The sequence below is a fragment of the Coptis chinensis genome, chromosome 2 (assembly GCF_015680905.1).
Source record: "Coptis chinensis isolate HL-2020 chromosome 2, ASM1568090v1, whole genome shotgun sequence".
Lineage (NCBI taxonomy): Eukaryota > Viridiplantae > Streptophyta > Magnoliopsida > Ranunculales > Ranunculaceae > Coptis > Coptis chinensis.
In genome coordinates, this window is record NC_141457.1 from 108,375,926 (window position 1) to 108,397,443 (window position 21,518).

General features: G+C 31.9%; 3 protein-coding genes across 3 annotated transcripts; 2 read left to right on the forward strand and 1 right to left on the reverse strand.

Moving 5' to 3' along the window:
• The first annotated feature begins 12,303 nt into the window (after positions 1–12,303).
• On the forward strand, positions 12,304–13,877 carry NAC036 (NAC domain containing protein 36). Its single transcript, XM_086591871.1, has 3 exons — positions 12,304–12,619; positions 12,828–13,096; positions 13,180–13,877. The coding sequence occupies exons 1-3, from the start codon at positions 12,454–12,456 to the stop codon at positions 13,576–13,578; spliced, it is 834 nt and encodes a 277-aa protein (XP_086447997.1). The 5' UTR covers positions 12,304–12,453; the 3' UTR covers positions 13,579–13,877.
• A 373-nt stretch (positions 13,878–14,250) lies between these two features.
• On the forward strand, positions 14,251–14,736 carry LOC147520326 (uncharacterized). Its single transcript, XM_086594271.1, has one exon. The coding sequence runs from the start codon at positions 14,251–14,253 to the stop codon at positions 14,734–14,736; it is 486 nt and encodes a 161-aa protein (XP_086450397.1).
• Positions 14,737–14,813: 77 nt separating this feature from the next.
• HCHIB (basic chitinase) lies at positions 14,814–16,401 on the reverse strand. The gene is made up of 3 exons (XM_086591869.1): positions 15,916–16,401; positions 15,667–15,823; positions 14,814–15,314 (listed from the first exon to the last, which is right to left on the reverse strand). The coding sequence occupies exons 1-3, from the start codon at positions 16,364–16,366 to the stop codon at positions 14,942–14,944; spliced, it is 981 nt and encodes a 326-aa protein (XP_086447995.1). The 5' UTR covers positions 16,367–16,401; the 3' UTR covers positions 14,814–14,941.
• Between the last annotated feature and the right edge of the window lie 5,117 nt (positions 16,402–21,518).

Below are 21,518 nucleotides of genomic sequence, written 5' to 3' on the forward strand. Positions count from 1 at the left end.
AGAGGTCCTTGGGGCAAATCAACCTATTTCGGATGACCGCGCCGGCCGCCGACAAGTATAACTTGGATTCCACACCAAATTTTAGAGACGCGCAGCTCACTAATGAAGGTACAATGGAGTGGTTAGTGCAATGGGAAGGATTTTCATCGACGAGGCTACTTGGGAAGATTCTTCCCAACCGATGCAGCGTTTTCCCTCGGCTTAAGCCTTGCGGTCAAGCCTTGTTTGTAGAGCGGGGATGTTGAGACACCAACTCCAGCTGCCAGACCATTCACCAGACAGACAGCTAGAGCTCTACGCGCATCACACACCTATGTGTCCTAAGAGTTTATTTTAAGTAAATTACTATTTATAGAATATTGTTGAATATTGTTTCCTAGTTATAGTAGGAAACTGTTAGGGTTTGGACCAATATATAAAGGTCGTAGGATTGTTCTTGAAGGGGAATTGAATTCATATTATAGAAAAGGGTAGTTTTAGTCTCTAATCAAAAGACTATTGGTAGATGATCACTAATCAAAGGATCAATTTGAATTAATATTTAGACTCAAGAACTGAGTCTCATCAGAAAGCTTACCGAATATATATATACAGTAGAGAGAAAATAGTGGATTTTGGTATCCAGACTCAAGTTATGAAATATTGAAATGAAATTTCGTCCCCAAGAGGGCTAGCTCGTTAGCTTTCCTCATCATTTGACTATCTAATCAAGCAGAATATGCAAGGGAAAACAATTTTAGGATGCAAAAAGGAAAAAGAAAATAAAAAAGAAAAAAATTAATTAGCAAAGGAGAAGAAGGAAAATCCAATATATATGTAATAATAAAATTTCAGGCATGACCTGACATATTGACATTATTAGTCATATTGCTCAACTCATATCTTTTTTGCAAAAATAATTACTTTCGGAAGGGATCACTTTGAAGCAAATCCATACAATTTCATCAGAATCCAAATTGACTTCTACTATCTATATACTAAAACAGAGACCTTTAAAGGAGGATTTTCTCTCTCCTATGTGTCACTCTAATATGAGAGTTAGATTTTTCTCTATCCTATGTGGCACTATAATATGAAAGATAGTATTTTCTAATAGCCTACAATCCTACCTACATTGAACCTCTTTGGAGAGTTTGAGTGTATTTCTAATTCTTATATTTGGAGCTTTTTGGAGAGTTTGAGTGTATTTCTAATTCTTATATTTGGAGAGTTTGAGTGTATTGTCAATTCTTATATATTTGATAAAATTAAAAAAAAAAATGCTAAAAAATAGGTGATTTGTAGAATGTAATTTCATATTACAAATCAAACACTTTTATTGTTCTAATTTTTATATATTTGATCAAATAAAAAAATTGCTAAAAAATAAGTGATTTGTAGAAACTAATTCCATATTACAAATCATACAATTTTAGTGTCTATGAGACTATGATAAAACACCGACTTATTTCGAATATATCTTTAACACGTAACAATTATACTAAAAATAACATCACAAAATATATAATAGAAAATGAAAAAAAAAATAACGACAAATCAATAATGACAAATATTTTAAAATATGTATAATATTGAATGAAACTAACGTAAAAAAAAAAAAAAAAAAAAATGGGGAACCAAAAACTGGATGCAAATGTATCGAACTAACCTCAAATAATATTTAACGGAAAATCGAAAACTGGATGCAAATACAAGCATTAAACTAATCTTAAAAATTAATTAATAGAAAATCGGAATATGGATACAACTACATTAAACTAACCTCAAAGAATAATTAACAAAAAATCAAAACTTGGATGCAAATACATCAAACTAACATTAAAAAATAATTGTCATAAAATCGGAAACTGGATGCAAATACATTGAGCTAACCCTCAAAGATTAAATTAACAGGAAATCGGAAATTGAATACAACTGCATTGAACTAACCTCAAAGAAAAATTAATTATAAATTAGAAACATAATGCAAATGCGTGGAACTAATCTTAAAAAATAATTAACGGGAAATCGGAAACTATATGCAAATACAACTTTATCAAATAATAAACGAGAAATCAGAAATTGGATGCAAATACATTAAATTAATCTCACATAATAATTAAAGAGAAATCAAAAACTGGATGCAAATGCATCGAACTGACCTTGAAGAACAATTAACAGGAAATTGGAAATTGGATGCAAATGTATTAAACTAACCAAAAAAAAAATTAACGATAAATCGAAACCTGGATGCAACGGCATTGAATTGATCTCAAAAATAAATAACGAGAATTGGAAATTGGATGCAACTGCATTAAACTAACCTCAAAATATAAATAACGGAAAATCAGAAACTGGATGCAAATGCATTGAACTAATCTCAAAACATAGTTGGGTTATATGTTGTGGGAATGTCTCGATAAATATAGTTTTGTATTTAAAATGGTGTTTATCTTATCTCTTTTCGTATTCAAGTAGCTTCAATATATATGAACTTCGCTTTATTAGGCAATCTCATAAAACATCAATCAAACTTCTATTATTAAACAACAAAATGAAGTTGAAGGATTTTATCAAATGCAAGTTTTTTTAATGGAGAGTGAGGTTTTCACGTTATAAGAAATTTGGTTTAGTGATAAATATAATATTAATATATAATAGTTCGCATATTTGCAAATATTTTTCAGAATAATTAATATAACAACACCCGTTCGTAGATAATCTTTGAAGATCGATTCCATATAGTGAGTCATGCATAATTTAAAGAATAATTAACTGGAAATCGAAAACTGAATAATCTTCGATGATCCCACATAGTAAATTAAGCATAATTTACTTTTTATGTCATGTTTGCAATGACACTACAGATGGATCAGTAGAACTTGGTTTTACACACCACATTAGATAATTATAAGAAAATCGAAAACTGGATTCAAATACATAACTGAGCTCAAAGAGTAATTAACGGGAAATTAGAAACTTTATACAAATTACATTAAACTAACGATAGAGAATAATTAATGGGAAATTAGAAATTGGATGCAAATCTTTGAAAAATATTTAACGAAAAATCGGAAATAGTATGCAAATACATCAAACAAACCTCAAATAACAATTAATGGAAAACCAAAAACTTGATGCAAATGCATTGAACTTAACTCAAAAAATAATAAACAAAAAATAAAAAACTGAATGCAACTGCATTGAACTAACCTCATAGAATAATTGGTGGGAAATTGGAAACTAAATGCAAATGCATTGAAATAACCTCAAAGAATAGTTAACGGGAAATCAGAAACCGGATATAATTGTATCGAACTAACCTCAAAGCATAAATAATCAGAAACTAGATGCAGATGCATTGAACTAACCTTAAAGAGTTATTAACGGGAAATTGAAAACTGGATCCAAATGCAATGAAGTAATCTCAAAGACTAATTAACGAAACATTGAAAAATGGATGAAACCGCACTGAACTAACCTTAATGAATAATTAACGGGAAATTATAAATTTGATGTAACTGCATTGAACTAACCTCAAAAAATAATTAATGGGAAATTGGAAACTTGATGCAAATGCATTGAACTAATCTAAAAAAACAATTAACATAAAATCGGAAATCGGATGCAACTGCATTGAACTAACCTCAAAGAATAATTAACGGAAAACCAAAAACCGGATGCAATTGCATTAAACTAAAATCGAGATTAACTAATGGAAAATAAAAATTGGATGCAAATGCATTGAAATAACCTCAAAAATAGTTAACTAGAAATCGAAGTCGGATGTAACCGCATCGCGACTAACCTCAAAGCATAAATGTCCACTTTTTAGCCTTCTCACATGAATAATTACGAATAATTAGGAACCCAAAACGAAAGTGAATTTATAAAACAGACCCTTACATATATGTAAACCGTATAGAAATTGTAAACTATCGAACTAACCTAGAAAAACAATTAATAGGAAATCGTAAACCTGGATACGATGTATTAAACTAACCTCAAAGAGTAATTAACGGAGATTGGAACATGGATGCAAATACAATGAACTAATCTCAAAAGACTAATTAACTAAACATCGAAAATTGATGCAACCTGCATTGAATTAACCTTAATGAATAACTAACTGGAAATCATAAAGTGAATACAATTGCAGACCAACTAACCTCAAATAATAATTAACAGAAAATTAGAAACTTGATGCAACTGCATTGAACTAGCCTTAAAGAATAATTAATGAAAAATTAGAAAATGGATGCAACATACTACATTAAACTAATCTCAAAGAATATATAATTAATGGAAAATAAAAAACTTGATGCAAATGCATTGAACTAATAACCCTAAAACATATTTGTATTATATGTAGAGAGAATAAATGTCTCGACAAATATAGTTTTGCATTTTAAATAGTATTTATTATAATTTTTTTTATTGTGATTGGGAATGTCTTTCTATTCAAGCATCTTCAATATTATTTTAGTCACATTGGACATTCTCACAAAACTTTAATCAAACTTATATTATTAAACCTAACAATAAAAAGAAGTCGATGAGTTTTATCAAGGTTTGGTGCTTCCTTTTTATAGAGAATGGTGCAAGAAATTTAAATGAGTAATTAATATAATTTTTATTTTTTCATAGTTATGCATAGTTGCTAATATTTTTTAGAATAATTTAATATAATGACACCCGTTCATAGGACACGTTCATGTGATAAATCTTTTCAAATGAGAGTAGTGTATTTTTTGATGATATGAAAATAATCAATCTGTTTTAGTGATTTGTACACATTAGTACATAAGCTGAATGGTGATGATTTACATCTAAATCACCATAAATCTAATAAAACTATTATACAAGCTAGATTAAGTTTAAGATAATTCTATTTGAAAATTATGGATTAATATTCTAAACCATAAAGTGAAAAGGTTATCTCAATTTAATCCCTTAGTTTCCAAGTACTTATACACCATAATCATTGCTCATTAACATATTTCGGTTTATTTTCAATAAAAATATATTCGATTCAAAAATTTGCAGCTAAATCACTATAAATCTAAAAAACTATTATACAAGCTAGACCGAAGTTTAAGATAATTCTATTTAAAAATTACGGATTAATATCCTAAACCACAAAGTGAATATGCTATCTCAATTTGATCCCTTAGTTTCCAAGTACTTATGCACCATAATCGCTCATTAACGATTTTTGATTTATTTTTAATAAAAATATATTCTCGATTCGAAAATTTGTGTGAGACATTTTTTTGTAAAAGCTTTTTCAGCACACAAAATATTTAATAGATCCCGGCGATGCCCGTCCAAAATCTAGTCTATATACTAAAGCAGAGACCTTTAAAAGGAGAATTTTCTCTCCTATGTGGCACTCTAATATGAGAGTTAGCTTTTTCTATCCTATGTGGCACTTTAGTATGAAAGATAATATTTTCTAATAGCCTATAATCCCAATGATATTGAACATCTTTATACAGTTTTAGTGTATTTCTAATTCTTGTATTTATTTGATCAAATTCCAAATAATTTGATCAAATAAAAAAAAATTGCTAAAAAAATAGGTGATGTGTAGAAAGTAATTTCCTATTACGAATCAAACACTTTTAGTGTTCCAATTATTATATATTTGATCAAATAAAAAAAATTGCAAAAAAATAAGTGATTTATAAAAACTAATTCCCTATTACAAATCATACAATTTTAGTGTCTATGATAAAACACCGACTTATTTCAAATATATCCTTAACATGGCTCAAAACATAGTTAAAAACAATTATACAAAAAATAACATCACAAAATATATAATAGAAAATGAAAAAAAAAATAACGGCAAATCAATAATGTCAAATATTTTAAAATATATATAATATTGATTGAAACTAATGTAAAAAAAAACAATTAATGGGGAACTGAAAACTGGATGCAAATGCATCGAACTAACCTCAACGTAACTAATATTTAACGGGAAATCGGAAACTGGATGCAAATGCAAGCATTAAACTAATCTTAAAAAGTAAATAATAGAAAATCGGAATATAGATAGAACCGCATTAAACTAACCTCAAAGAATAATTAACTGAAAAATTAAAACTTGGATACAAATATATCAAACTAACATCAAAAAATAATTGTCAGAAAATCGGAAATTAGATGCAAATGCATTGAGCTAACCCTCAAAGATTAAATTAACAGAGAATCAGAAACTAGACGCAGCTGCATTGAACTAATTTTTTAAAAAAAATAATTATAAATTGGAAACATAATGCAAATGCGTGGAACTAATTTTAAAAAATAATTAACGGGAAATCGAAAACTGGATGCAACTCCACTAACTAATCTAAAAAAAATAAATTGGACGAAAACCTCCGTAAATAATTAACGGAAAATCAGAAACTGAATGCAAACTCATTGAATTAACCTCAAACAATAATTAACGGAAAATCGGAAACTAGATGAAAATGCGACTTTATTAAATAATAAATGAGAAATCGAAAAATGGATGCAAATGCATTAAACTAATCTTACAAAATAATTAATGGGAAATCAGAAACTAGATGCAAATGCATTGAATTGACCTCAAATAATATAACAATTAACAACAAAAAATTGGAAATTGGATGCAAATGTATTGAACTAACCGAAAAGAATAATTAACAAGAAATCAGAAACTAGATGCAACTGCATTGAACCGATCTCAAAAATAAATAACGGAATTGGAAATTGGATGCAAAATCGCATTGAACTAACCTCAAAATATAAATAACAGAAAAATCAAACCTGAATGCAAATGCATTGAACTAACCTCAAAACATAGTTGGGTTATATGTTGTGGGAATGTCTCGATAAGTATAGTTTTGCATTTAAAATGGTATTTATCTTATCTCTTTCCGTATGATTGTGAACTCCTTGCTATTCAAGTAGTTTCAATATATATGAACTTCGCCTTATTAGGCAATTTTACAAAACTTCAATCAAATTTCTATTATTAAACAACAAAATGAAGTTGAAGGATTTTATCAAAGGTGAGTTTTTTTTTTAATGGAGAGTGAGGTTTTCACGTTATAAGAAATTTGGTTGAGTAATTAATATAATATTAATATATAATAGTTATGCATATTTGCAAATATTTTTCAGAATAATTAATATAACAACACCCATTCGTAGATAATCTTTGAAGATTCCACGTAGTGAGTTATGCATAATTTAAAAAATAATTAACAAGAAATCGGGAACTGAATAATCTTCGATGATCCCATGCACATAGTAAATTAAACATAATTTACTTTTTATATCATGTTTGTAAGGACACTACATATGGATCAATAGAAGTTGGTATTATACACCACATTAGATAATTATAAGGAAATCAGAAACTGGATTCAAATACATAACTGAGCTCAAAGAGTAATCAATGGGAAATTAGAAACTTTATGCAAATTGCATTAAACTAACGACAGAGAGTAACTAACGGGAAATTAGAAATTGGATGCAAATCCTTGAAAAATATCTAATGGAAAATCGGAAACAATATGCAAATACATCAAAGAAACCCCAAATAATAATTAATGAAAAACCGGAAACTGGATGCAAATGCATTGAACTTAACTCAAAAAATAATTAACAGAAAATCAAAAATTGAATGCAACTGCATTGAACTAACCTCATAGAATAATTGGTGGAAAATCAGAAACTAAATGCAAATGCATTGAAATAACCTCAAAAGAATAGTTAACGGACATCGAAACCGGATATAATTATATCGAACTAACCTAAAAGCATAAATAATAAAAACTAGATCTTGGATGTATTGAACTAACCTTAAAGAGTTATTAATGGAAAATCGAAACCGGATCCAAATGCAATAAACTAATCTCATAGACTAATTAACTAAACATTAAAAAATGGATGAAACTGCATCAACTAACCTAAATGAATAATTAACGGAAATTATAAATTTGATGTAAATGCATTGAACTAACCTCAAAAAAATAATTAACGGAAATCGAAACTTGATGCAAATGCATTGAACTAACCTCAAAGAACAATTAACATAAAATCGAAAATTGGATGCAACCGCATTGAACTAATCTCAAAGAATAATTAACGGAAAAAACTAAAAATTGATGCAACTGCATTAAACTAAAATTAGAGATTAACTAACGAGAAATCCAAAATTGGATGCAAATGCATTGAAATAACCTCAAAAAATAGTTAACTAGAAATCGAAAAGTCGGATGTAACTGCATTGACCGACCTCAAAGCATAAATGTTCACTTTTTAGCCTCCTCACATGAGTAATTATTACGAGTAATTAGGAACCCAAAACAAGAGTGAGTTTATAAAAACAGGGCTCTTACATATATGCAAACCGTATAGAAATTGTAAACTATCGAACTAACCTAGAAAAAAAATTAACGGAAATCGAAAACTAGATGCGATGTGTATTGAACTAACCTCAAAGAGTAATTAATGGGAGATTGGAACCTAGATGCAAATGCAATGAACTAATCTCAAACACTAATTAACTAAACATCGAAAACTAGATGCAACTATAATTGAATTAACATTTTAATGAATAATTAACGGAAATCATAAAGTGAATGCAATTGCACCTTTGAATTAACCTCAAATGATAATTAACGTAAAATCGAAACTTGATGCAACCGCATTGAACTAACCTCAAACAATAATTTATGAGAATTTGGAAACTGGATGCAACATACTATATTAAACTAACCTCAAAAAATAATTAATAGAAAATCATAAACTTGATGCAAATGCATTGAACTAATAACCCTAAAACATATTTGTATTATATGTAGGGGGAATAAATGTCTCGACAAATATAGTTTTGCATTTTAAGTAGTGTTTATCATAATTCTTTTCTTGTGATTGAGAATGTTTTGCTATTTAAGTAGCTTCAATATTATTTTTGCCACATGGGCATTTTCACAAAATTTCAATCAAACTTCTATTGTTAAACCTAACAAAAAAAAGAAGTTGATGAGTTTTATCAAAGTTTGATGCTTTCTTTTTATAGAGAGTGGTGCAAGAAATTTAAATGAGTAATTAATATAATTTTCATATCTCATAGCTATGCATAGTTGCTAATATTTTTTAAAATAATTTAATATAACGGCTCCCGTTCGTAGAACACGTTCATGTGATAAATATTTTCAAGTGGGAGTAGTGTATTCTTTGAGGATATAGAAATAATCAATCTGTTTTAGTGATTTGTACACATTAGTACATAAGCTGAGCGGTGATGATTTTCAGCTAAATCACCATAAATCTAATAAAACTATTATACAAACTAGATCGAGTTTAAGATAATTCCATTTGAAAATTACAGATTAATATCCTAAACCAAAAAGTGAAAAGGCTATTTCAATTTGATCCCTTAGTTTCCAAGTACTTATCCACCATAATCGATGCTCATTAACGTATTTCAATTTATTTCTAATAAAAATATATTCTGGTTCAAAAATTTCCTGCTAAATTACTATAAATCTAAGAAAACTATTATACAAGCTAAATCGAGTTTAAGATAATTATATTTAAAATTTATGGATTAATATCCTAAACCACAAAGTGAAGAGGCTATCTCAATTTGATCCCTTAGTTTCCAAGTACTTATGCATTATAATCGCTGCTCATTAATGTATTTCGGTTTATTTTTAATAAAAATATATTCTGATTCGAAAATTTGTGTGAGACATTTTGTAAAGCCGTTTCAGGACACAAAATATTTAATAGATCCCGGGCGTATGCCCGGGTCCAAAATCTAGTTTGTAAAACTAAAAGGGTTCTGTCATACACAGTATTCCGTGTTCATCGGATGAACTTCATCCTCAATTACAAAATCAGCTGGTGAAATCCACAAAACATAACCGCCGCAAGATTTTTTAAAATAGGAGTCTATTGCGTATGTCATAGTTGCCTAATCAGCTAAGCTAAGTCGTTGTTTTGACTTAATGGATGATCAAGACTTGCAAATCTTAAGCTAATACTATATTACCTCACAAATCCTCATTCTGCTTGCTTTGAAATATTCTTGTAGGCGCGAGTTTTTGGTGATAAGCCATTAAGTCCTTCAAAGCTAAGTATCCCTTCAGTCAATTATATGTGGCTTGGGAATTCTACGGTTCCACTATGATAAAATTTGGTATGGTCTTGTAAGATATTCTGGCCAGTCTTTGGGACCAGGATTTTATTCTAAAAGTTGGACTTTAATCTCATCAAGATTCATGTACAGGCTGAAAAATAAGTATCAGACGTTTCTTAAGTTCACCGGTGACACATTCTTTCGGAAGGTCTTGTTCACAGTGACCTCGTTGAAGGGTCTTTAGTCTTTAGTCTTTACTCTTTACAACGACGAACTGCAACAAAATTCTCTGTTTGAATTACTGCCGCGTCTTAAACATAAGATACATTCCTTGGACAATAGGCCGCATCTGTATCAACTTCTTTGGACATTATATTTCTCTAGTTCAAGATGTTCAAGAAAATTAACATAAAGTAATTAATAAAGTAATATGTTAACCTGAGGAGTTGTTTGATTGTTAGTCGTTACTATGCTAATAAATTTTTCTTAAAAAAGAAGCAAGCCATTCGAATTTTATCTTGTAGTCTTTAATGTTATACATTTAAACCAAAAAGATCAAATGACTTGACCATCAAGTTATTATCCCAAGTTTGCCTAACATGTATGCAGTCGTGTCCGACTTCGAGGTCTCATACTCTCATTCCATTCTAGTTTGAAATTCGAACCATTTTAGCAAGATGGTTTCGCATGTTATACTAGTTCATTTAGTGCAATTAGGGGACCAGTGAACATTTTGTTTTGTCTGTTTCTCAGCTCTTTTCATACTAAACTTGAGCAGCAGTTTGTTGAATATAACTACTGAGGTAGTGAGGTGCATAGGATTAGTATATCTAGAATATCTTCATGATCATGATTTATATAGGAAGATGTTATTATGATCTTATTTTATTTGATTTGATTTGGTTAGCACCAATCAAGGATTTAGTTTCTATATATTGTTATTTGTAATAATCTCTATATAAACCAGTGAGATCAATCATCAATGTACCAATAACCTAATTTTATCAATGACTATTCTTTATCTCAAATGCAAGTCATTTCAAAAACGCGTAACTGCTCTGAAACACGAACAAAACAAGGAATAAAAACATCAACTATCTTGAGTTATAACAATATGCACTCACCTTAATATATGTGTCTCAAGGTTTAACATCTACACTTTTTCCACAGCAAAAGTAAAAGAAGAGAGCTATCACAGGGATGAGAAGCTACCAAGAAATTGCATGGAAAACTACTTGTAAGTTGTGACTGTCTCAGAACAGGCCGATAGGCAGCAAAAAAGTACAGATAGAAGACTTTACAGTTTCCTGGCCCTTGGAATTCAGAAATCAATAGGTCCACTACTTCGTTTCCATGATGATTCACCACAAGAAGCAGAAAAATAGCTTTCTTGAAATGGGTCCATCATATTGACCTGAAGTCAAGAATAAGGCTGATCTTGAGACTCGGACAGCACTCAGAGTTACTTAGTTGGTCAGAAGATTACTTGTTATTGTAATTATCTATTAGAGAAACACGGAGGCTGAGCTGATTTTTGAATTACAGAATCTGAGACCATGACTAAGACTGGCATTGTATTGAATCAACAAACCACTCTTTTCTCCATAAAGACTTTAGGATTCTTGACTATAGTTTTTTTTTTTTTTTTTTTTTTACCCATAACTTTTGATCTCGCCGATATTCAAAATTTTTATTTTGATCTCCTTGGAAATTTATAGCAATTCGCAATTATAACAAAAGAACAAATGGGAAAAACTCAAACAAAATAAGTAAACAACGACTGTCATGCTAATTAACAAATCTGTGTTTGTCTATGCAGAGGAAGTAGTGAACCATATCATAGCTGATTAAATTAGAGACTTATAATAGTCTCCTACCAACAAAATTTAGAAAACAATATATCATGCACAAACTGTTAGTTGGAAGTATAAAACTAACATATAATACCAAAATTTAGAAAAGAAAATATCATGCACAAACTGTTGGAATGATAAGACTTGAGAGTCAAAAGTAATATAGAAAACCAAGTCATCGTAATCGAACTGTGACAAAATTAACAAGCTCCCAAACTCCCAAATTGGCCACGCTTTAAACAAAGAATCTCTCTCAGTGGCCCAGTGTTAAGCGTGTGGGTTCCACCAATCACAAATCAACATTCCATATGATCCAAGACTTGTTGTCTCGAGTTTCTTTCCAATATCTTTGCAACTTCCTCTCATCTCAGCTTATAAAAACACCAAATCCCACTAATATGCTAACAACAATGCGCATAGCTCTTTAACCTTCACACCTGCCAGCCAACTAAAAAGGCAAAGCCTAAGCATTTGTTAGCACCGACGTAAAACGTTATGGATGAAACAGCTCCAGAACTTGAACTCCCTGGTTTTAGATTCCATCCAACCGAAGAAGAACTCCTTGATTTTTATCTCAAAAAAATTGTTTTCGGGAAGAAATTTCGCTTCGACGTTATTGGCTTTCTCAACATTTATGGATATGACCCTTGGGAGTTACCAGGTACTTTCTCATTTCTACTCATTGCATTGCCAACAAGTAGAATATCGAGATGGATGTATGTTTTCCTCCCAAAGGACCAACATACATGCATCATTGTTTTGCGAACAATGAAATGAAATATGTTCGTGATGTTATTATTAATCTTCTTCGTACTTTTTATCCATGGTCATTGCTAATTATGGTTAATGGTCTTAACATGTGTATACAGGGTTGGCTAAGATTGGGGAGAGAGAGTGGTACTTCTTTGTGCCAAGGAACAGAAAGCAAGGTAATGGGGGTAGGCCTAATCGAACAACAGAACACGGGTTTTGGAAAGCAACCGGTTCAGACCGTAATATTCGATGCTTGAATGATCCGAAAAGGGTCATAGGGCTTAAAAAGACTCTAGTTTTCTACAGAGGCAGAGCTCCACATGGTTCCAAAACTGATTGGGTCATGAACGAGTACAGAATGCCCGAAAACTGCACCCTTCCGAAGGTACCTATTTTCACAGTGGAATGATCATTAGTTGTTCAGTTGTCCACAGTTAGACTACTCTAATATTTATGATTATACTATAGGAGGACATAGTGCTATGCAAGATTTATAGGAAAGCAACATCTTTGAAAGTGTTGGAACAAAGAGCAGTCATGGAAGAAGAATCGAAAACATCCCAAGATGTTTCTCCAGCTTCAACACCAGATACTGTTTTATTTGCAGATCAAGACAATTCATGGGAGTATACAATCACCGATGACATTGTACCCAAGACCGAAGCAAAAGAAGATGAACAGATTAAGGAAATTGTGAAAGGGAAGAAAGATGTTTCATTGACAACTTCATCCATGAAACTCAATAGTGGTATTATTTTGCCTGAGCTCCAATTGCCTACAGTCAGCTTGGACTGGACACAGGATCCGTTTGGGAGCCCCTGGCTGCTAGACATGTGGACTACTTACACCAACATAATTAACTTGTAGGAGAATTGTGTATTAAGATGATTCAAATACACTTCGTAGTTAGATAGGGCGACTCACTAGTAACATTTACAAGGTTTTTTTGGTGGATGCATGGAAGATATAGTGCAGGTTTTGAGGGATTGGTGTTTGAGAGGCTGCCACCACAACTGTGTGGTTTTAAGTCCTTTCTTCTTTAAAAGCCACTCCTCGACCATGTTCCTGTATGTTGTCCCTTAGTAACAATCAAATTAAAAGTGAGTCTCTATATCTTGTATTGTAGTATTCCAGATGGATGTAATAAATGTGAAGTATTTTTAACAGATTTGTTTGTGAGATCAGCTTTGCCGGCAGTGTGAATCAGATAGAAAATTATTTTTATCATTTCCAAAATTGAAGAAGAAAAAAATTAAAAACATGAAAAACTAACAATTACTTTTCTAAAATTTTAAAGTATCATATCGATCATTACTGCTTCCACATACAGTTTCTTTTACATATGAAAATTGCACAAAAACGTACGTAATCTACTAGAGATCTTCTTCATATCCTGGAAACAACCAATAACACGAATTACTTGTTAATTGTGACTTGTGATACTGGTTTGGCATACGCCATGGATCACATTTTAGTGCTTCATTACTAACTTGAAAGAATGCACTAATTAGTTAGCCACCACTTCCAATTTTGCGAACAATGCAAACCCAACAACGACAATGGATGCAAACTACTGAATTGATTGACAAGGCATGTAAACTAACCCAAAACTATACATCTTGTGTAAGTATTCTTGACAATTATGGTTATGGGTTTGGTTTAGACCCAAAAGTACTTGTAAGTGTCTCTTTTCATTTGTCACAAAGCTATGTCAAGAAAACAAGAGAAATCTTAACTCCGTTGTTTAATCTCCCGCCATACTACCCTCCACCCTTCACGGCGAATCTTGAAATGTGCGGCTCTGAGTACGATAATGCCATTCTTGTTCTGGATGCTGCAATTAGAGATTTTGCTGCAGGTGTTTATGACGAATTAAGCCTGTTGGCAACAGTTGCCTACAGAAATGCACGCACATGTGAGCGATATTTCATAGATGGACCGCCTCATCAATCGCCTTTAACGTTTTGGAATGAGAAAGTCATGCTACTCTGCGACATATCCACTGCTGTCCCAACTCTACTCTGATTTCATCTAGTAAACAATTTCATCAAAGTTAGTACTAGAGTCTGCTGGATGAGTACACATATACTGTGTCTTGTAAATTATTAAAGTGAAAATTCAGTATACGCTTTAATCAGATGAAAATAATCATAATTAAGTGCTATATTATTACACGTCGATTTATTTCCTTGTGATTACAACGTTGTTCGAGGCAACGGCAAATTTTGTTTTAAGTAGCATAAGGCCTTTGATTGTAGCAGTCCAAATTGTCACCAGGGGTCACACCCAGCAAGCTGCAGTATCTCCTATAGAACCCGATTCGACTAGCCACTCTATCATCGGCACCACGGCCACATTCCAATCCTCCGTTGATGATATTGGTGACAAAACCAAAGCCAGGGACACGACCAGCTGCCCTATCTGCATTGGATGGTGTATATCGCCCGGTGATGACATCATGGCACGACGGTTTCGGTGCTTGTGGGGTCATCCAGAACCAAAATGCCGTCTTGAACGATGTGGTTGGATTTGAAGACACAAGATCTGGGTTGTTTAGGAGGTCACTTCCTATGGCTTTTCCTGCTGGTCCATAATTGTAATTCCTGAAAGACAATCAAAGGCCACAGTCTTGGTCATGATTGTTGAAATGGAAATTGGATAAAGCAGCCATAAATCTAGGCCACTAATCAAGATCTTGAGGTTCATGAATTAGATAACAAATTCATCAACATAGGTGCCCCAAAATGCAACGCGCGTTGACGTGCCTCAACCGGGCCCTAATTTTCTTTGACAAACCGAAGTCAGCTAAACAACGTGGTCAACACGGCAACTGTTGCTATATTCTTTTTGAATTTTCAATATGAAGACTTGAACTTCGAACAATCAGACTTTTGATAATTATAACGAAAAATGAAATAGAACTCAAACTCAGAATAGTTCTGAACTTCTGATTACCATGAGATTTGGATGGGTCCTCGGCCAAAGTATTTTCTGTTTGGAGCACAAGGCCATTCTGCACTCGGTCTACAGTATTCGCCCGGGTTGTTGCTTCGTTCTCTGACAAAGCAATAACCCCATGCATATGGTCCATCTGGAGCACTAGCCCATCCTCCTACAATCAACACATAAACAGTTTAGTCAACCAATTCAACATATAAATCTCAATTAATTGGCATTGTTACACAAAATTTTAACTATACCAACCAGTAGTCTCATGGGAAGTTTGTGCAAGGAAAGCTGCGATTTCCCTTTTACGCGTATTAGTGTCACCAACTGAAGCAAAGCCACCAAAGGACCTTGCGGCCTCTATGAATGCGTTGTAAGTGTAGAATCCACCTTGACAATTTGTATCACTACGATGCTTTAACATTTCATTGAATAGCGATTGCGGTACAAGGGAGCTTAAATCACCACTTGGGGTTGGAGTAGGAGTTGAAGGGGTGGGGGTTGGAGTTGGAGTACCACCTGGTCTACATTGGCTCTGGCAACCCTCACCACAGTAGGCAGGGGTCTCGCCACAGAAACCAAAACGACTGCAACAAAAGTTGTTAGGACATAAAGCACCCCCAGCTTTGCTACCACATTGTTCCTGTGCCAATGCACCTACAACTAAAGAAATTAAAGATAACAGAACTAATGTTTGAGAACTCTTCATATTTTTAGGAGTGGATTTAGATCTTAAGAAAATGATGTTGCATGCTGCCAGGTTTATATAGAACTATTAAGAAGCAATTTTAGATTTGTTTAACAAAGACAATCAATTAAGGCGGCTACCCTTCAACATACGTTTACGCTCCTGACATGGTCTATATGGCTTTATTTCGTTAGATTTTTTAAAGCGATGTACCTTTGTCAATCCAGAGATCAACTACTTTCATTATCTGGAACCGGCAAATGGCAGCAGTTGTGTTATAAAGGTGCCATTTAAAACTAGGGACACTAGCCGATTATCTGGAACCGAAACCAAATGTTCTGGTTCTGCGTCTTAAAAAGTTAGATCCATTTAAAACGGGTCATTATGAACCGAACTGATAAAGAATCGAAACCGTAGAATCGAATAGTAAAAAACCCCATAGGTATCCGGATGCATTTTAAATTGTTAAAGTTGTATTGAAATTAGTTAATCAACATACATTTTTTCCGCTTTTGAAGTTGATGATTTCTACATTGTTTTGTCTCTCCGTAAATTCATCTCAACCGAACTAATTTACTATGATTTTTTAGTTAGGACTAATAAAAAGATAAAATAAAAATAAAATTTAGTATTATATTATATTTAAGATAATCAAACTCATACATTTTAATATAAAATATGTTTTTTATATGTAAAAGTCTATTAAATATATATAGCATAATAATGAAAATGTGTTGTTAAATGTATATTTTATAACAATACGTTAAATAAATGTATTATAGATGTTAATAATAATGTCAACGTGTATATTATGAATTAACTAATACATTTTATATTTATTAATTTATGCACTTATATATTTAAATAGGATATACATATTTGATATATTGTAGTATACACACTTATTATAAACCAATATGTAGTGTTTATGTTAAAAATTAATGATGAGATGTAATTGTAAGACGTATGTATTCGCATGTTCGATTTAAAATGTGAGTTAATACACGTGTACAAATATATGTTTATGCACGTAAAATATATCAATGTAACAAATATATGTGATTACACATATACACGATCGAAGTTAATACAAAGAAACAAATATATGTGTATGCATGTAAAAAAAATCAAAATTTTGAGGTTAGATATTTGATTATTTTAATTTCTATATCAAAACTTGAAATTATCACATAAATGATAAATGTTTTAACATGTATGATTGATATATGTTCATAGATTGATGTAAATATGATTGTTGATACATCACTAATTATACATAAAATATTACCATGTAGGAAAATAAAAAAATAAAAATAAAAACAAAAACAAGTTTTAGTGTTTAAATGACTGAAATTGTTTAATAATCATAATAAATAATAAATATTCAAATTAGAACTGAAACCGATAAATAATCATGGATTTTGATGGTTTTGGATTGAGTTCTATAATTCTAGCTCATACTAAAATCGTTGAGAACCAAAACCAATAAAACTGTAAATAGTAAAACCTAAACTAAAACCAAAACCACTAAAACCCGACCCTTTCGCACTCTAGCTGTTATTGGCTTTTCTAATCTAAACAGTATTAAAAAAAAAAATACATTACCAATTGCCGCACTTTCGAAGATCACTTTTGCGATACCCACAAAATTATTAAATTAGCAATACCCCACATTCTCACATTCCGTCGGTCAACTATTAGTTGACTTCATCAAATACTAGATTCAAATATGTTATGTCCAAAATACCCATAAGCATTTAATTGTGAAATTGCCACTAAATCCAAATCCCACCCTCAAGTAGGAGACATGAGCGACATATGCACAACCCATAGGAAGTGATCCAATGGCTACAATTAAAGACAAATTAGAACAAAAATAGTGACTTGAGGCGTGATCTGAATCGTCCATAGACTTTGCTTTGAAATGTCTTCATCTAGTGTGTGTAAAATCGTAATTAATCAAAATACCCCAAACTGATTTTTGAAATAGCAGCACAATTCAATAATGTGTGATGAAAGATTTCTGAGAACCCCAATGCCAGATTTTAAAGAAGAGATGATGAAGTTTTTTCCTTTGATTCTTGTTGGTGGGAGAAGTGAGATATAATTTTTCTTCTTTCTTGATAAGGTAGTTTGAGTGATGAAATTTAAAATAAAAGTGATGATCGAGATGAGTACAAACGGTAGCGGTGGTGACGTCGACGGCGACCTCAACGGCAAAGGTTGGGTGGACTTGGTGGTTGTTGTACATGAGCAAGATATTAATTGATGAGAGAAAGAAAACCATTGGATTAAAATAATATATGAACAACCCAAATCAAGCCACATAGGCATTTTTGGCAACCCTGGTCGTTACATTTTGAAGTCTGGGTCGTCATATGCCGCCACCTGTCGAAACAAAGTTTAAGAAATTAAATGAGTTTAAGGTGCAACTTAACGGCATTTTCGCAATTAAAAGCTCAGGGGCATTTTGGTCATAATAGAGATGAAACCAATGTTTGACGAAGTCAACTAACAGTTAAACCAACGGAATGTGAGAATGTGATGGCCAAAAATATAATATTAGCAACCTGTGTTTGGTGTTGGTGTGTGCGTTAATTAGTTGTTTCAAAGTGTTACCTCATTGATATCTTTTGTCTTTATTATATGTAGATAACTTTAGTACTATCAAATGGCTAATTAATTAACGCTAAATCTGTGGTTTGATCTGCTAATGAACGTAATGAAATAACCTCAAAACTGTAGCTTTAACTTTTTTTTAGATGCGTTGTAAGTCATTTTTTTTTTCTCATCTCTTTTTCTTTTTCCAATCTATAAGTGATGTTTTCAAGTTACTGTTTTCAAATATCTGAATCCCTTAGAGATGTGGTTTTTGTGTATTACAGATCAAACACGCTTGCGGCTTATCAACTTACAGTGACAAACTAGAAACACAAACAAATGAGTTCTAGATGTGCTTCACAATTGCATAGACTTAGGTAGCAAGTTCTTACTTTTTTGTGGATGCTAATACTTTTGGTTTTTTTTAACACTATTGGAAGGTCGTACTATTGTTGCTTCTGGTCTTCATTTTATAGTGGTTATCATCCGTTTTGTTTTGCTATGTTGGTTTACATACGCATAAATTGACTATGGTTGTACAACCATTTCAAATGGTTTTTGTAATAGAAGTGTATACAAACTCTTTCTTCATAGGAAATTAGGCTACATACTATCACGCTGGTCTTAGGTTATATTAATTTTAATACACCGATACAAAGAGATTTAGAAAACATCTTAATGATATATATTTTTTTATAATTGTTTTCCTTTGTATTATTATTTACTTATGTCCACAATTCTTTGAATTATGTATAAGCTAAGCAAATTGGTTTAGAGATAGATTTATTTGGCTGTCCTTCATTCATTATATCTTTAGGAGGACTGGAAAAAAAAATTAAAAAAATTAAAAAAAATCAGATATGGGTATTGCTCATGTGCTCTGCCAGGCTTAAAGGCTTATGTAAGAAAATGCATGCATGTTTTAACCATATTCTTATCACATTACGTTAAGTGCTTGTGTCGATGAGTCTAAGTGCTTGTGTCAATGAGTCTACAGGAAACACATTTTCCTTAAGTGGTATTTGGCAGGTGGTATAAATTAGATTTTGATTAGTACTTCAGCACTATCACACATTTTTCTTTTCCTTATCAAGATTCCACAAAAGTTCACGTGGTCTTTTTGATTGTATTGTTTTTGTGCACTACTCCCAAGTAGAGTAGGATGTCTCTACTAGAGCATTTTAGTAACTCCCTAAGTCCATGATCTCTAAAGTGGATCATGCCTTGTTAATAAATCAATGGAGCACTCATTGTAGGAATCACCGTACGTTGAATTTTGATTGTTTTTTTGTGTTATGGGTAATCAATTAGCATTTTGGCAAATTTTCTATAACAAGTGAATTTATTTTGGCATCTCTGATATGTTTGTAGTATAAAAGCCCTACTATACATGTCAGGCACTACATCTTTGTGCCTTGGAGGATTATATTGAATTGAAGAGCTTCGGTGGAAATGAAGTCGACAAAACAATTAAATTAGGCATAGCATCTTAGTTGCAATTGCTTATGTGTTTTGCAAGCATGGACTAATTAATGGATATACATCCTCTAAGTTATTCAATAAAGCTAACCGAATGGATGAAGCATCGATGACATGGGAGGTGGGGATGGATCAGAAAATTACAACCCTTGTTAACATGTTAACAGATCTACACAACAATAATCGTTGTTCATATCCATAGTAGCTTAATTGTTTGCAACTTAGGAGTGATAAGGAGGCTATGAAGAAAATGTTTATAAGTTGTAGCAAGCGAGGGTATGCCAGATATCTATATAAGACCTTGATAGAGCTCATGTCAAGGCCAAAACTATTGCTACAAAGTTGTTGAGGAAAATGCTTCTTGGAGGAGTCATTTGGTGGGACATACATGCTCATAAAAGTAGCATAATAGTTTTGGACTTTACCTTTGTTTTAGAGTTCACAAAATCGTGTTATCTGCTCACAACTGCTCATGATAGAGAAAATGCCTGCAAGACATTAAAATTGGAAATTATTTATCTGTAATTTGTTGTTATTGCCGTGTATCATATATTTCTTTATTTATCTTTATTTTTTTTTTCTTTTCCAAACATGTTACTTGATCTTAGGAAGTTGTTTACCAGATTTAGCATATAGAAAAGCTTTGTACAGTGAATATTTTTGGAAGTAAAAGTGTAGAACAACTAAAACAAAGTTGAAAATGAATTGTGGGATCTTTTAGGAAATTAATAGTACAATTCATTTTTTATCAAAAGATAAAAACCAAAAACAAAATTCATATTTATGCATTCCAACCTTGATAAAAAAAGTTTTGCCTATCATATGCATCGCATGTTCCCATTTGCTAGTGAATATAATGTGGCAGATCTTAATGACACAAATGAGAAAGCAATTAGAATCTTGGCAGCCTTTTCTTTTTTGTATAACTCTTGTTATCTCCATTATATCTAACTTATAAGAGCATTCCCAATACAAGTCAATATTTTTCCCCTCTTATTACCTCCACGTAGACAATATTTCCCCCTCTTATCACTGTTTTGGTGAAAAGCAAGGTGAAGCTGCCCAATGCAAATGTGAATATTAATCTCGAACG

What these genes read in the sequence shown, in the direction of transcription:
- HCHIB (XM_086591869.1), bottom strand. Translation starts at nt 16,366, where the DNA reads ATGAAGAGTTCTCAAACATTAGTTCTGTTATCTTTAATTTCTTTAGTT. An exon ending in AACTTCCCATGAGACTACTG is followed by an intron (nt 15,824 to 15,915) that starts GTTGGTATAGTT and finishes TGTTGATTGTAG; the next exon opens with GAGGATGGGCTAGTGCTCCA. An exon ending in GGACCCATCCAAATCTCATG is followed by an intron (nt 15,315 to 15,666) that starts GTAATCAGAAGT and finishes ATTGTCTTTCAG; the next exon opens with GAATTACAATTATGGACCAG.
- NAC036 (XM_086591871.1), top strand. Translation starts at nt 12,454, where the DNA reads ATGGATGAAACAGCTCCAGAACTTGAACTCCCTGGTTTTAGATTCCAT. An exon ending in TGACCCTTGGGAGTTACCAG is followed by an intron (nt 12,620 to 12,827) that starts GTACTTTCTCAT and finishes ATGTGTATACAG; the next exon opens with GGTTGGCTAAGATTGGGGAG. An exon ending in AAAACTGCACCCTTCCGAAG is followed by an intron (nt 13,097 to 13,179) that starts GTACCTATTTTC and finishes ATTATACTATAG; the next exon opens with GAGGACATAGTGCTATGCAA.
- LOC147520326 (XM_086594271.1), top strand. Translation starts at nt 14,251, where the DNA reads ATGCAAACCCAACAACGACAATGGATGCAAACTACTGAATTGATTGAC.